The following is a 15,540-nucleotide window of genomic DNA, read 5'->3' as shown; positions in this document are numbered from 1 at the left end:
CCATCAAAATTGAAAATGCATTCCCCCCCAAAGCCGCAAAAACGCAATTACCCATCAAAACCGTAAAAAAAATTTTTCTGTCAAAACCTAAAAACACATTTTCCGTCAAAACCGCAAAAACGCATTTTCTCGCCAAAACCGCAAAATGCACTTTTTTAAACACATTTTCTGTCAAAACCACAAAAATGCACTTTTCTGTCAAAACCGTTAAAACGTATTTTCCCGTCAAACTCACAAAAAGCGCATTTTCCGACAAACCGAAAACACACTTTTATGTCAAAACTGATAAAACGCACTTTCCCGCCAAAATCACAAAAATGCACTTTTCCGTCAAAACCGTAAAAACTCACTTTTCCGCCAAAACCATAAAACATTTTTCCCATTAAAACCACAAAACACATTTTCCGCCAAAACCTTAAAAACATTAGTTTCCGCCAAACATGTAAAAACAAGTCTATTTTGGTAATTTTAGTAATAAGTCCATTTGGAACGATTAAAGATCTCACACCTCATGATTGCAGATGACGTGATGGTGTTCATTGATGGATCGAGCGACAGTCTCCACGGTATCTCAGAATGCCTTGATGATTTTGCTACCTGGTCAGGACTTCACATGAACCCATCCAAAACGGAGCTTTTTACTTCTGGCCTTAACTAGAGTGAATCAACAGCAATTGCATCATACGACTTCCCAGCGGGTAATCTGCCTATACGCTACCTTGGTCTCCCGCTGATGAGTCGAAAACTCAAGATCTCGGAGTATGCTCCCCTAATGAACAAGATCACGAGGAGCTTTCAGGCGTGGTCAGTAAAGTTACTATCATTCGCCTCAAGACTGCAGTTGCTTAAAACTGTTATCTTTGGAACTGTTAGCTTTTGGACCTCAGCAATCATGCTACCGAAAGGTTGTATGAAGAACATTGAGGCGCTATGCTCCCGGTTTCTATGGTCAGGTAACATCGATAAGAGAAGCATAGCCAAGGTAGCATGGTCAACAGTATGTCTTCCAAAGGAAGAGGGAGGGCTGGGTCTTCGTAGCTTTTTAACTTGGAACCAAGTGTTGTGCCTGAAATTTATCTGGATACTACTGTCTAAAGGACCTTCGCTATGGGCAGACTGGCACCGGAGCAGGCACCTACTGGAAAAGTCCTTTTGGTGTATTGAACCCTCAAACAGCGACTCATGGCATGGAAAAATCTTCTAAAGCTTCGTCCGTTGGCCATCCAGTTCTGCAAACTGTCTCTTGGAAATGGGAAGTCAGCCAGCTTCTGGTTCGACGCTTGGTCTCCGTTGGGTCAGTTGATCAATTATCTCGGAGAGTCTGGTCCCAGACGCCTCCGCATTAGGAAGGACGCGGTGGTGGCAGACGCAATTCAAGGATCAGTATGGTCACTCCCTCACCCGCGTTCTCAACAGGAAGTTGATCTACACTCCTATCCTACTACTGTTTCATTGCCTTTGCCAAATAATATAGATGATGTGTATGAATGGTCTGCTGGTGACTCTTCTCTGCGATGTTTCAGGTCATCAAGTACATGGGAGATTCTCAGGCCTAGACAAGAAGAAGTTGACTGGTGCGATGTGGTCTGGTTCAAGGGTGCGGTCCCGAAGCACTCCTTCACGATGTGGGTTACAAACTATGACAGATGGCCAACAAGAGATAGACTAGCTTCGTGGGGCCTCCCGGTCACTACAGACTGTCCTTTCTGCTCAAGATGCCTAGAAACCGGGGACCATTTATTTTTGAGGTGTGAGTACAGTAGACAAGTCTGGAGAGAGATCTTCGTTAGGTGCCACCCTCCCTTATCTCCTCTCTCGGACTGGCCTGAACTGCTTTCATGGATTCGAGCTGCAGCGTCTACAAAGCTTAAGTTGCTGAGGAAACTAGCCACTCAAACCATCATTTTTCACTTGTGGAAGCAAAGAAACAACCTTACCCACAACCAGATTTCTCTCTCTGCTGTTGCTGTGTTCCATGGCATTGATAGAGAGATGAGAACCATTATTTCAGCCAGGAAACAAAGAAAGCATTTGTGTTCTCTTATGGTTATGTGGTTGAGATAGAATCTTTCCCTTGTAAGGAAATTAGGTGATCCATCTTGTTTTTATTTCTTTTTGCCGAGATGGCTCAGACACTAGGTTTGCATTGTAAATCTTCTTTCATTAATATGATATTTACAGTTTAGCAAAAAAAAAGTCCATTTGGATGCTAATGCAGGTTCAAAATAATAAAAAGCAAACAAACATAGTTGCATTCAGTTGATTTATATGGATGCATAGACAAAATACACAAACGAACAATATCCAAATGGAGCATCTGGATAAGGCATCTAGATGGACCATCTCGATGCATCTTTCAGATGTACAACCGAACATGGCCTTAAACGCATATCACTAAATCATAAAAATAAAATAGTATACAATTAAATGGTGATTAAAATCTATATTATCTCACGAATAGTTAATTTAACTTAGTTAAAGATCTTCCTTTTTTCATAAGATTTTTCTGAAGGTCCAACATTCACAACCTCACCATTAATATCTAAAATACACAATATTTGGACGAAGAACTGATGAAAAAAGAGAGCATTAATAAGATACATCAATTAAAAATACAATATGATATAAATAGAAAACTCACCGACTAAGACTTCTTTTTCATATTCGTCCTAATATTTCTTTAAATAAATAATTATTTTCCAACGTTTTCAAAAAATCATGAAAGTGAGTGATTTTAGTTGTTCTATAGAAGTTTATCTTAAAAGCATATTCTATATTATGTGGTTTACTCACTGATAGTGAAATTACTCAGAATAAAAATATTTCTTTGAGATAACTTAGATCGAAAGTACCAAAAAAACTTTCATCAATAGAAGCATGAATCTTAATTCCCTAATTTTTATTTTAATAAAAACAAGTGACCAACAACAAATCAACTAATTAATGAAAATCAATAATAAAATAGAAAACACTATACTTATAATGGTACCAACCAATACCAATTCAATCGAAACTATTTTTGAATTTTTCCATGTATTTTAAGATTTCAATACTCTAACTTTAATCTTGTAACAGTCTCTAACCATATCAATATTTCCAATAAGAACAAGAGAAATGGGTTTTCTCTTAAAAACATCATTTGATAGTTATAATTTGTGCTAGAAAGTTTTGTAAATTTTGTTTGTATTGTCAATTAAATATATAATGACAACTGTATATACTAATATAGAGTCTGTACAGTATTACTATAATATAATATTAAGATATGTATACTAAAATATAATCAGTAATCAGTATTATATATGTATAAAAAAAAGATGGATTCAATGTATTAATACTAACGTATTATTATAACATAAGATAGATTACGATAAATATCACTTACATATCATATACTATTATTTAACTATAATATAAGATAGATTATGTTACATATGGAGAACAAAAAATTATTGAGAACATGACATATAATCACTATCAAATTTAAAATTTAAATTAATGAATTAATAATAAATAAGAAAAATTATCTAAAATTATGGAAAACATGAAAAAATTACCTAAAGTTGTTGAGAATATGACATATAATCAGAATCAAATTTAAATTGATAAATAAAAAAATTATCTAAAATCATGGAGAACTTGACAAATAAACAAAATTACCTAAAACTATAGAAAAATATGACAAATTCGCAAAATCACTTCTTAATCTGACAAATAAGAAAAAATACCTAAAACTGTGAAAAACATAATAAAACAGCAAAATCACTTATTAAATAAAATATTGATATATTATTTTTTTAACATCAACTAGGGGCATTGCCTCCACGCAAGCGCGGGGTTGTGGACAGGGTTCTTGTTTCATCTCAATATTTGCTAGGGTTATTGTAGTTGTGAATTTTGCGTTTTGTGTTGTTTTTCAAGTTTTGTTTATTGTTATAGAGTTAGAGTTGTGATGATGAACTGTGTATGCATTGTTCTCCACTAATGAAGGACTAAACTGTGTTAGTAATGTGATTGATATAGTTCATGTTGTTGTTTGCTGTGTTACTGAGACTTATTGTTTATTTGTCTTTTTAATTTGTTTATTGTACTGTTGAGAATTCATAAATTATATTAAAGTTGCTGAGAGTACCTTTTGTTTCTGGATATTTTTTCACGAGTTTAGTTGTGTAAGTTGTGTGTATTAAGTAATAATTTTTATTATCCTTATTATGTTTGTTATATGTTTTTATTTTATTTTTAAACTTGTTGCTCTTACCGGACCTTTAAAACAAATACATGAAGACTTGTAGAAATAACTATAAAATGAGTGACAGTTCTGAGTATTTGGACTTTAATGAGTTTTAAACGAATTTATGTATTTCTCATATAAGAAGACAAATAGCATTGGCATGTTGACATTGGGCATGTAAGCTATTTTTATAAAACAAGAGAAGTGAGCATGTGGAGCTGTTGTTGCCGCCTTTGTGTCTGTCAGGATTGTCTCTTGTATCTTCTGTTGTGGATGTGTTTGTTTATCTTTTATTTGATGGGTAATATGTAAACAAAAATCTTTTTTAGTTGTATTTATCAGAGTTCATAACGTACTCTGCTTTTTTGTTTAGGTAATTTCACTGGTCTTGGTTGTCGTCTTCGTTTTCTTCATTGTGAAAGTGAGTTTGTAAACTGTTAAATAGCTGGCCGTGTAGTTTGCATTTGTTTAGCTGACTCGATGTATGTGTCATTGCGAAAGTAAGTTTGCAAATTCTTAAATAGCTGGCCGTGTAGTTTGTATTTGTTTAGCTGACTCGATGTATGTGTCATTGAGTTTTAGTTGAGATGATTGGTTTGGTATATTTGTTTTGAAGTTTATTTCTAAGATTAGAAAAAAAAAGGTGATCATTAATGATTCATCTTTTTTGGAATTCTAGTTTTTGGTGTTTTTATTGTTTGGGTTGTTGTGGTTTCTTTTAAGCTGTTTAATAAAGGTTTGTGTAAAATTAGTTTGATAAGTAAGAGAGATAAATAGACGACCACATCATTTGGGTAGGAAATATTTTTGATTATTGATGTTGGCACAACATAGATAATAATATAAAGGGAATTGTGTGTTGATTGTTTCTTACAGATCAATGAGGAGACGGATAACGACTCGAGTTGTTTCCTTGCTAAGGTCAGAGCCTGGGACAGAACGGATTTGCCCAACCACATCTACGAGTTTAAATATCAGTTATGATAACAAAACATATTATAAACCCTGATGCAATATGATAATATACCTGGGAATTCTAGGTTTGTGTTTGTAATCACTTGAAAATTGTCAAACAGTCTAATTATGATTGGAGATTGATCTCAGGAGCACCCGTGATGACTTCATCAATAATAGTTGGTGAGATGAAACTAATGAAGAATGGATGATCAATTATGTTGTACATGCTTGAGCACCTAGCAACCTCAAAACGATCGACTTTCACAATGGAACCGACTTTCAAAGATGACATGTAATGATTAGCACGTCCGGCAGGAATAAACCTATGAATCACGGAATCTGTAAATAATATTATTTAACAAAGAATCATGAAATCAATTAAAAATAATAATATTAAATAAGCGTGATTAATCGAAGATTAACTTACCTTTTCATCAAGGAAGAGAACCGTGATTCCCATAAACTCACTGTCTTTCTTGAAGTTCAAGGAATCCTATAAGCGAGGAGGTTAGAGGCTTGCTCTGACTACTACAACTAACACGGGGAGACTCGAAGGTTAAGTGAAGGATGCCGGGAACGCCGGTTTGAGGAACTAGAAAGGCAGAGAGACATTTTTTAGAAGATCGTTAAAGCTAAGAGGAATCAATGAGTTTTGTGGAGATACAGATTGGGTTCATCAAAGATAAGAATCATATCTATAGGATTTACAGAATGGCTACAAATCAGGAACATTTAAGATCAAGAGATTTAAGATGGGGAGATGAAGAGTTCACATGTGAAAAAATAGATTACGAACAGATACACAGCGCAACTCTGTAACTCAGACTTGTCTAAGACAATAATGAAAAGAACCCTAACTCATGTTAAACGAAGACAATTTACAATATGGAAAAACTATAATTGTTGTTTTTTTCATATAACGTGATGAACCTCATTTAAAAATGAAACTCATAATACACTTGTAGGCTCGGCCCACAGAGAAAACCGAAGAAGCAAAGGTTTCCGACCTTCATAAATATATGTATATATATTAGTTTCGGCCATCAGTGTACAAAGAAGCTTTTAATTTAGTAGTATAAATTAATATTAGTGTTTATATCTCAATAACCCGGATTCGAACCACATACTTGACACTTTTTCATACTTTTTAAAAGTGAGACCTCCCAAAATGCTGACGTGTGGCCTCAGGAAAGAGAAAACTGTACTATTATATTATAGATTTGAATTTTCCAATCCATAAAACATGTGATAAATGTTATAATAGGTTCAGATGTAAAGATTTTTTTTTGTTCTCGTTTGGCAGATAAGGAATAACACGAAAACAAAATCTCTTATTCAACTCATGTTGCAACGTGGGCAGATATAGTTGGTGAAGCAGATACTAATCTAATCTGAGTAAAACCAGTTGGCTATTTCAAAACCACAAGTAGTTCTAATGGACCGTGTTCCTTGTACTCTTAACCCTTCCCTGCAGACCATTACTGAACAATCATCGTCTCTTGGTGACAGAAGAGAGGAGTTCAAGGAACAGATCAAAAAATGGCAGCACAAGCACTTGTGTCTTCTTCACTCACCTCCTCTGCTCAGACAGCTAGACAGATATTCGGCTCAAAACAGCTGTGTCTGTGAGGAAGACTTCCTTTGTTGTTAAAGCTGCTTCAACTCCACCTGTCAAGGTTCATGATACCTAATAGTTTTTTCACAAATCTCTCTCCCTCTATATCTCTCTGTACTGAATAATCTGATCGTGGATTTGTGTGTGTTTTGGTTTCAGCGAGGAGCAAACAGGCAATTGTGGTTTGCATCATCACAGAGTCTTTCTTACTTGGATGGCAGGTAATTCCAAATATTTAATTTCTATAAGCATTATGATCTTCCAAAACGTGTAGACTTTATAGTAAACGACTTGTAACTCAGGAGATGTTGTGAATCTGCAGCTTACCTGGGGACTTTGGATTCGACCCGCTTGGTCTTTCAGACCCAGAGGGTACTGGAGGGTTCATCGAGCCACGATGGTTAGCCTACGGAGAGATCATCAACGGGCGGTTCGCTATGTTGGGCGCAGCTGGAACTATTGCACCTGAGATTCTAGGAAAGGTCGGTCTGATTCCAGCAGACACTGCTCTTCCCTGGTTTCAAACCTGTTTGATTCCACCTGCAGGAACATACAGCTACTGGGCAGACCCTTACACCCGCTTTGTCCTCGAGATGGCTTTGATGGGATTTGCTGAGCATAGGAGGTTGCAGGACTGGTACAACCCAGGCTCTATGGGTAAACAGTACTTCTTGGGTTTAGAGAAAGGTTTTGCCGGTTCAGGTGACCCGGCTTACCCTGGTGGACCTTTTTTCAACCCTCTTGGGTTTGGAAAAGACGAGAAGTCGATGAAGGAGTTGAAACTCAAGGAGGTCAAGAACGGTAGACTAGCAATGCTGGCCATCCTAGGCTACTTTGTCCAGGGACTAGTGACCGGTGTGGGGCCTTACCAGAACCTTCTTGATCATTTGGCGGATCCAGTCAACAACAATGTCTTGACCAGCCTCAAGTTCCACTGAGATGATAATATCATATCATCCCATGGTGTTTTGGATTGGTCTCCCGTTCTCTTGTATGCTATAGTCTTTTTGTTTTTTCTTGGTACCACCAGCTTCTTCGTGTTGTAACACCCTGTGTAAACAAATTCGTATTTTGTAAGAAATGACCATTTCAATTGACAAAAGACCAACAACTTCTAGGGACTACTAATGATGATTTTCAGATTCTGCATAAACGAGAAATAATTACGTATAAATAAGGTGAAATGTACACAAGGACATTGTTTTAATATAAAATTATAAACATATTAAAAAATCATCACTAATAGTAATAATCAATTTTTTTATAAATAAAAATCATCGCTTAAATGAAAAATCTCTTAAGCTAATAGTACTAATCTCATGCTGAGTTCTTATTATTCCAGGTCCAGGAGGAAGCTCCACAGCTGAAGAAGAAGAAGAAGAAGAAGCCTTCTTCTTCTCTGAGTCTTCTTCCCTAAACCTAGAATGATACTTTATGGAAGAAGAAGAAGGTTCTTGTTGCGACTCAACATCCCACGTATCGAAGTCAGAGTTTCTCCTCGGAGACAGCGAGTTAGCGAAGCTCTCATCGGCGCTTCTGCTTCGTTTGTGGACGTTGCGAAGGAGATGTATCGGAGAAGAACCGTGCGTAGGTGTAGCTGGACGGCTAGAGAAAGGCGTCGTTGACTCTGAGGTTCTTCCATGTTTGATTTGCTTCTTGGCAGTGTGATGCCAACTCTTTAAAGCTACTGCTACTCTCTCGTTGAACACTGTCGGTTTCATCTTCGAACCCATCTAAATAGAATTCCACCAAACTCAAAAACTTTTAGAATCACTCTTTGCTTAGTTATCTCTTTGTGTGTATGTGTTTGTGACTTACCTGAGTAACAAGAGCGTAAAGAGGAAGAGTAACGTAGCTGCAAAGAAACTGTACAATAAGTCTGCAAGTTAATAGAGAAGGAAGAAAGATGTTAATTTGATGTTTTCTCTCTGTTTCTATAATTGGTTAAAGATTAAAAAAGCTGTTACTTACCCAATTGAAATTCTGATGACCACATCTACAGTACTTTTGTGGAAACAGTTCTTAATCCCAAACTCATACTGCAGAAATAGCAAAATGTGATGTCAAGTGAAGGTTGCTTGGGAAATTGGTAGTGGAGAATGTGGAATTGCATTTGGTTGCTTACCGTACTCCACGCAAAGAACGCTAGTTGAAACGCATTCTGTAAATTGTTAAACATGTTTAGTTTTGTTGTTGTAAGAAGGAAGGAAAATAGATCGTGAAGGTATGTGTATAGTACCGTGAAAAGGACCAAGTGAACGAGGAAGAGAATGAATCGTGGACGACCAAACCAGAAGAGATGATCACCGGGCTGAACAAGCGGCATACCTTTCACTATCTCTCCTTTCTCTTGGATTAGAAGTCCTAGTTTTGTTATTATCATTTGAAGTTTCGTTCCAACTATAAGTATCACCTGCAGTTTGTTTTATACATTGGTATATGTAACAAAAACCCAAATCAAAAGAAAATGTCTCTTTGTATATAATGTTTTTGTTGCTTACAACTAAGGGAATGAATGGTTGCCAGAGGTAAGAATTCAATCCTGTTTATAAGAAAAACAGAGAAAATATATTAGTTTTTGACTGTTGTATAGGAAATATCAATGTAGCAATGTCTTGAAAATGAGTGTACCGTGTGTGGTGGTAAGGAGGAATAGCACAGCCACAAACCAGATCACAGGACTGTAAGATATAAGCAAATGAATCATAAGATTAAGGGGTGATTAGTAAACTGATTTAGAGTTTGTTAAATATTACTAATTGTTCCCAAACCTGATTTCGACGATGGTTTTGAAGTCTTCCTCTAATGATCTTTGAATGTACTTCCGGAAATCGAACCTCGCGTCACTCCCAGGAGCCAAATGGGCCTAAAGAAGAAGCATTTTCGCAGTAAGAACTTTCTCTTGAGAGAGAGAAGCTGTTTTCAAACAATGAAAAAAAGTACTAAAATCAAAAAAAGGATTTACCATGATGAAACCATGTCTCAGTGTTAAGTAATCAACTTTGGTAACAGATCCAAAGAACTGTCTGAAGAAACATGCAATCCAAAGAGTAATAGTTGACTTGCTCCAGAAGTTCAGATGTCTACGCCCGAAAGATGTATCCCTTGCAAACCTAAACCTCTCAGGATCTGCATTACATTTGAAAAGATGCCTTGTTAAAGCTTCACATTCAATTTCATTTCCAAGCTCGTAAGCTATACATATATATAAATATACCATGTGAATACTGATATTCGATTGTCTTTGTCTCCTCTTCCCACCTCTTCCACCTTCTCATCTGAGGTTAGACAAATAAACATTAAAACAAAACATATTTTAGTGAAAAGAAGCAAAACCTCAACCGGTTTTGAACACATTGTGGATATATACTACCTTGATCTTTCCCAAAGCATAAGTAACAATGCAGTAGATCACATGACAAACGGCCAAAACAAAAATGAATATATGCAGCTGATGCATACCGTACGACGATACAAAAGCCACTTTTCCCTGGACACAAACATTAGAAATCATCTGTCAGAAACTGAAAAAGGGTATCTTAAAAAATTCTAAAAGGGGAATATAATCAACATCTAGAGTGTCCACATCAGCATGTTTAATCAACCAATCAAATAAAAGTTTAATTACATGTCATTCATTTGAAGAAAATATTTAGATCATGTCATTAAATTATATGCAATTACTTCTTTTATTTTAATCTATCTTTTTGCGAAAAACATTTTGGTACCAAAACCAATTATCTTCCTCAGCTTGATGAACCGATTCGGTTTCTATCAAAAACACTCATATTATTTGACTTCTATTAAAGAGGGTGTTCTTCTGCAACAGAAGTCGAATCATAGAAAATGTTCTGTTTAGTTTTTTTTTTGTTTTCATGTTCTTTCTATCTATTGTGGCGCCGCATCTCAGTCCAGTTTCGTCAATGGTGGGTGTTACATCTCTATACGTTCATAGCCATAATTAAATAGCATGCTTCACTTCGATCATGCAACTTACGACAAGAACCATATTGATTTCTTTCATTACAACTATCAAGTATGATCTCTCTGATACATGACACTCTTCGTAAGTGCTCTTTTTAGTGGTCAATAGTCTCACTCAAGTTTCTTTTTGTTGTTCGCATAATTAAATTCAAGATATAGACAGGCTACTGATCTGGATTAGAAGAGAATTGAGCTGCAAATCTGGGATACTACCAGACAAGAGCGATTCCGGACTATCCCGGATTTTCCTTCTCGATTCATCTTAACGTTATATATGCATTCTCTCTCTTTCCTCACTATGGTGGGAACCTGTAATACTCACCTATGTGGTTTCTTCTTATTGCAGCATAGTACCGTGGAGCAATGGGAATCTCGCTTGCGTGTGATGTCACCGACGAATCATCTTTCAACAATAAGTATTATCTTTACTTTTTAACTTACAGTTTAATTGGTTCAATTTTAGGCCGCCTCATGCAACTTTCTAAAGCTCGCAAGTTAAAGTTGATCAAATTTTCCAACTTTTCAGTGAATAAGCTCTTACATCATATGTCTTTTCTTCTAGCTTTGAAAAGCTTATTCAATTGTTTGGATAGTTATCACTATCTTTTGTATCAGTTATTGGTTCTACTCAATGGCTTTGAATATCATATATTACTAGTTAGTTATTTTTAAGAAAAAACTAAGCATAAAATCTCTATGGATAAGCTTTTTATGGTGTGCTTAGTTTTTTAAGCTTTTGTATCGTATATATATAAGTTGATGGGTTTTGATAACTTATTAGTGTCTTTGCATCATTTTGTTAGAACCAAAACCTTCATGATACTCATATTAGTGAGTTTGTTTGTTATTGGGTACGCTTGTGAAGCTTAAGTAAGAAATTTCTTCTTGCGTATTACTAGATGTTCCTATTTTCATATGGTTTGCACACATATTTTGTATTGGTTCTGTCATTATTTAAATTTTGTGACCTGGTTATATGTGTGCATCATGCAGAACAATGGTCACTTGCTAGGAAGGTGGTCAGAGATTTGATAACTGCAAATTTGAATTTGTCGTGAATTAGAGAAGACACCTGTTTATTTGATAACGATGAGATACAAGTATTTTGTTGAGCCATCAATAAAACACTACTCTTAACGTGTTGGGTGAAGCAGAGCTATTGGAGGAAGCCGAAGCAATGACAAAGAACATAACAATGGAAGAAGCCACTATTATATGGAGCTCTTTTTTTTTCTACTTGCAGGAAAAAGGGTAACGTTGATATGGCTGAAAGAGTAGTAAAATGCTTGCTGAACCTGGATCCAGATGAAACTTGTGCTTATGTGCACATATCTAATGCTTGCTATTTATGTGTTTTTCGAAGAGGCAGTTGAACAGAGGATTTTCATGAAGGAAACACAAGTGAAGAAGGAAGTAAGTGCAGTTCGATGGAGGTAGATTACAAAGTTCACGAGTTTGTTATTCTTTTTGCCGGAAAAGACACAATAGATTCTCGGAACATCAACAACAAATTCAGTGTCAAGTATCATCTGAATATTTTTCAATAGGTTCTTAGGAAAAACATACAGATAGCTATTAGAGAATATTATTATATTTTAATATTTTGTTTTGCTGCATGAAAACAAAATTATTTGACATAAATTCAGGATTATTTTTTTAATGTACATCACTTTTAGATTTCAATTGTTCGCCATTTCACCACTGCCTTAGGAACAAATTCATATACATTTTCTTATCACCAAATAATAAATAATCAATATTAAATTTTTAAAATATATATTGGTCAATTTTAACATCAAAATAATCAATAATCAATACTAAATTTTTTAAATATACATTGGTTAATTTAAACGTAAAAACAATGTTTGAATTATATGTTAATCTAACCATATATTTATAAAATTCAAATAAATGAGATAAAATAATAATTGAATTTCAACTAAAGTTTAATTTATTTTCTTATTCAGTTTGTTTACTAAGTTATATGTATTTTGACAATGAAAGAAAAAATTTTTGAACTTTAATAATTTTAAAACTTTAGTCACCAAAACCAATACAAAATAGCAATTTTTTCTAATAATTTATATAGCATTTTCAATCTAAGTATAAAATATGTAGTCAAATACAGATTCTATAATAAACTAATTAAATTAAAATAAAGGAAAGAAATCCGGGCGTAGCCCGGAATAATCTCTAGTATGCATTAATGGGTTTTAGTGAAATTGATTTTTTGAAAATAAAAAGAGTTTTTTACCTTCTCTGCACATTTGTCATAGCCTTTGGTAGCCAAACTCCTCCGAGGAATGAAAGTTTCGACTAATTCGAGAAGCTTTCGACCAGAGGTTTCTTCATCTCCTTCGTCATTTCCAGTATCTTTGTTCTTAGGTGGATACTCTTGCAACTCTTCTGATTTACTGCAAGGGCGCATTGATGCTGCGATGCTCTCGGAGATGCAAATTTGTGATATATAGTTTTGTCCAATTGTTAGCAGTAGTGATATGAATCCCATCAGCATAAGCTCTACAAGTTTTTACATTTAATAAATACACACAAAAGAAGACTAGGCTCTATACTTAAATAAAGTTTTGGTGAGGGAAATAATAATATTTTTCGTTTAAACTAATATACAGAGCTTTTTTTACCTGCTTTCACCTTTTCAAGAGCTTCATACAGAGCTTTTTTATTCTTCCTTTTAAAACACTGTCATAAGTAGATGGATGAACAGAGCATGGATTATGTTTAGTATTAAAAACAGAGCACCACCATGAAACCAACGCAAACACACTTAAAAAAACGTAAACCCGTTTTGGATTTTGGCAGTTTCGAACATAAATTACTTTTAATCTATGAGATCTTGTTTGAATTTTGGGATGATGAAGAACCAAACAGGCTCAGAAACAGAGCAAGAAGATGCTACAGACAATCAAGAAGACTAAACTGAAACAGAAACAGAAACAGAGAATCAAGAAGAACTAAACAAACTCAGAAACATAGCTAAAAGAAGAAACAGAGAATCAAGATTCAAGAAGAAGTAAAAAAAGGGGGACTTACGGTTCCTAATTTGTGAATCAGTTTCTCAATGACAATCGAAATGAGAAGCAAGAAGAAGCAAACCACGGCCACCGCCCATGTGGAAGTCTGCTGTAGCGTTCTTTCATCTACCTTATCAGCCATTGGAGCTCACAGAACAACCTCAAGCTAAAAAGCCTTCCTTTGGAACGTTTTCTCCCCGTAAACACTATCTAATAAGTATAGTATACTTTCCAAAGAATTTAAAATTAAGAAACGCAATTTTATAGTATTCCTTTTGTCTGTTTCTTTGTTTATTTGCAATCATGAAAATACGTCTTTATGACATAATATAAACAGAGAGACGGTGAACGAAGACGACCGGCGAGTAGTCATTTCTTGAAAAGTTCAAAGTTTTTGACTTTGAAACCATTTTATGACTTTTTAAATAACATCCCGTATTCCCGTGTGTATTGTTGAGTTCTTCATTAATGTTATCAGACTTTCAGTATAACAACTTCTCCTTCTGCATGTGTTTCTTTTGTTTTAAGTGTGAATTAATTATTCACATATTGATGTAATCGAAAAGAAAGATTAGTTAAAATTGCCGACAAAAAAAAAAGATTACTCAAATTTTTTTGGTAAAATCTGAAAATGTTCGGAATTCATATACTGTACTATTTTCAGGGCCTGTTTAAGGTTGTGAGGGGGCCCTGGGCAAAAACATTCTTTATGCCTAGGGGTGTTCAATCCGGATATCGGTTCGGTTTCGGTTTGGTTTTTTTCGGTTTTCGGTATTTCGGTTAGTAAAATATAACTACCATTCTAAATCCATATTTACTTCGGTTCGGTTCGGTATATATACCGTCGGTTTTCGGTTTATTCGGTTTTATACCAAAAAACATAATTATTTTGTTTGAGATCATATTATATGAATTTTAAAGTCATATTTTCAACACAGTCATTTATTAAAAATATATTACATGTTCAAATAAATGAACAAAAAAGTAAAAATGCTTCTATCATCAAATAAATAATCAAATCTATAACTAAAATCAAAGCTTGAAATTTTGAAAATAAAAATATGAAACAAAACAGAAACATGAAAGAAAAGTTTTTCCACTCTTCCATATTTAGTGTTTATTAAAGTCATGTTTTTTCAATTGAAAATTTTCCATTAATTATTGTCCATGAAATTTATAATCTTCATATTAATTTAGTGAATACTAAAATAAATAAAAAAAATAAAAAAAGACTTAGAAAATACACGATATTTGAATTGCGATGTATTGTTATTTAGTTATAGTTCCAGTGTTTTACAAATTAAGGTTTTTTATTACTATAAAGTTATGGTAATAGTTATTAACACAAATTTAAGTTATGTAACAAATAGATTATCATGTATTGTTATAAAATATATACATATTTACATGTTTCTACTTTTAATCGGTTTTATTCGGTTTATTTGGTTTAATCGGTTATATACCAAACCATATCCAAATCCTACGGTTTTTATAAAATTATATCCATTCGGTTTATATGGTGTATACCAAAACCAAACCATATTGTCTATTTCGGTTCGGTTCGGTTCGGTACGGTTCGGTTTTACCATATTGAACAGCCCTATTTATGCCTCTTAATTAATTAATTTTGATATTATAATTAAAATATTATTTAAAAGAGTTTTAAAATTTTGAAACAAAGTAACTAAATTTATTTTTTTCGTTTGCAATTTTGTAACTTT

At 34.4% G+C, this 15,540-nt stretch overlaps 2 protein-coding genes, 1 long non-coding RNA gene and 1 pseudogene across 4 annotated transcripts; 2 read left to right on the top strand and 2 right to left on the bottom strand.

Moving 5' to 3' along the window:
* The first annotated feature begins 1,182 nt into the window (after positions 1–1,182).
* LOC103849672 lies at positions 1,183–2,064 on the top strand. Its single transcript, XM_009126400.1, has one exon. The coding sequence runs from the start codon at positions 1,183–1,185 to the stop codon at positions 2,062–2,064; it is 882 nt and encodes a 293-aa protein (XP_009124648.1).
* Positions 2,065–3,918: 1,854 nt separating this feature from the next.
* LOC117132480 lies at positions 3,919–6,636 on the bottom strand. The gene is made up of 2 exons (XR_004456057.1): positions 5,433–6,636; positions 3,919–5,350 (listed from the first exon to the last, which is right to left on the bottom strand). It is a non-coding gene; the product is annotated as an uncharacterized LOC117132480 (long non-coding RNA).
* A 13-nt stretch (positions 6,637–6,649) lies between these two features.
* Positions 6,650–7,905, top strand: LOC103849647 (annotated as a pseudogene).
* A 26-nt stretch (positions 7,906–7,931) lies between these two features.
* LOC103849649 (MLO-like protein 6) lies at positions 7,932–14,704 on the bottom strand. 2 transcript variants are annotated; one of them, XM_009126383.3, is made up of 14 exons: positions 13,839–14,701; positions 13,430–13,487; positions 13,042–13,307; positions 10,177–10,293; positions 10,021–10,081; positions 9,769–9,932; positions 9,575–9,669; positions 9,435–9,484; positions 9,305–9,345; positions 9,043–9,216; positions 8,929–8,964; positions 8,775–8,842; positions 8,622–8,682; positions 7,932–8,536 (listed from the first exon to the last, which is right to left on the bottom strand). In XM_009126383.3, the coding sequence occupies exons 1-14, from the start codon at positions 13,959–13,961 to the stop codon at positions 8,078–8,080; spliced, it is 1,773 nt and encodes a 590-aa protein (XP_009124631.1). In that variant the 5' UTR covers positions 13,962–14,701; the 3' UTR covers positions 7,932–8,077. The 2 variants fall into 2 exon arrangements, with proteins under 2 accessions (XP_009124631.1, XP_033142553.1); XM_033286662.1 differs by having other exon boundaries at positions 8,929–9,216; positions 13,839–14,704.
* Between the last annotated feature and the right edge of the window lie 836 nt (positions 14,705–15,540).

Source organism: Brassica rapa, chromosome A03 (assembly GCF_000309985.2).
Source record: "Brassica rapa cultivar Chiifu-401-42 chromosome A03, CAAS_Brap_v3.01, whole genome shotgun sequence".
In the NCBI taxonomy this organism is placed as follows: Eukaryota; Viridiplantae; Streptophyta; class Magnoliopsida; order Brassicales; family Brassicaceae; genus Brassica; species Brassica rapa.
Note: the sequence above shows the minus strand (reverse complement) of the source record. Positions and strands in the feature narration are given on the sequence as shown.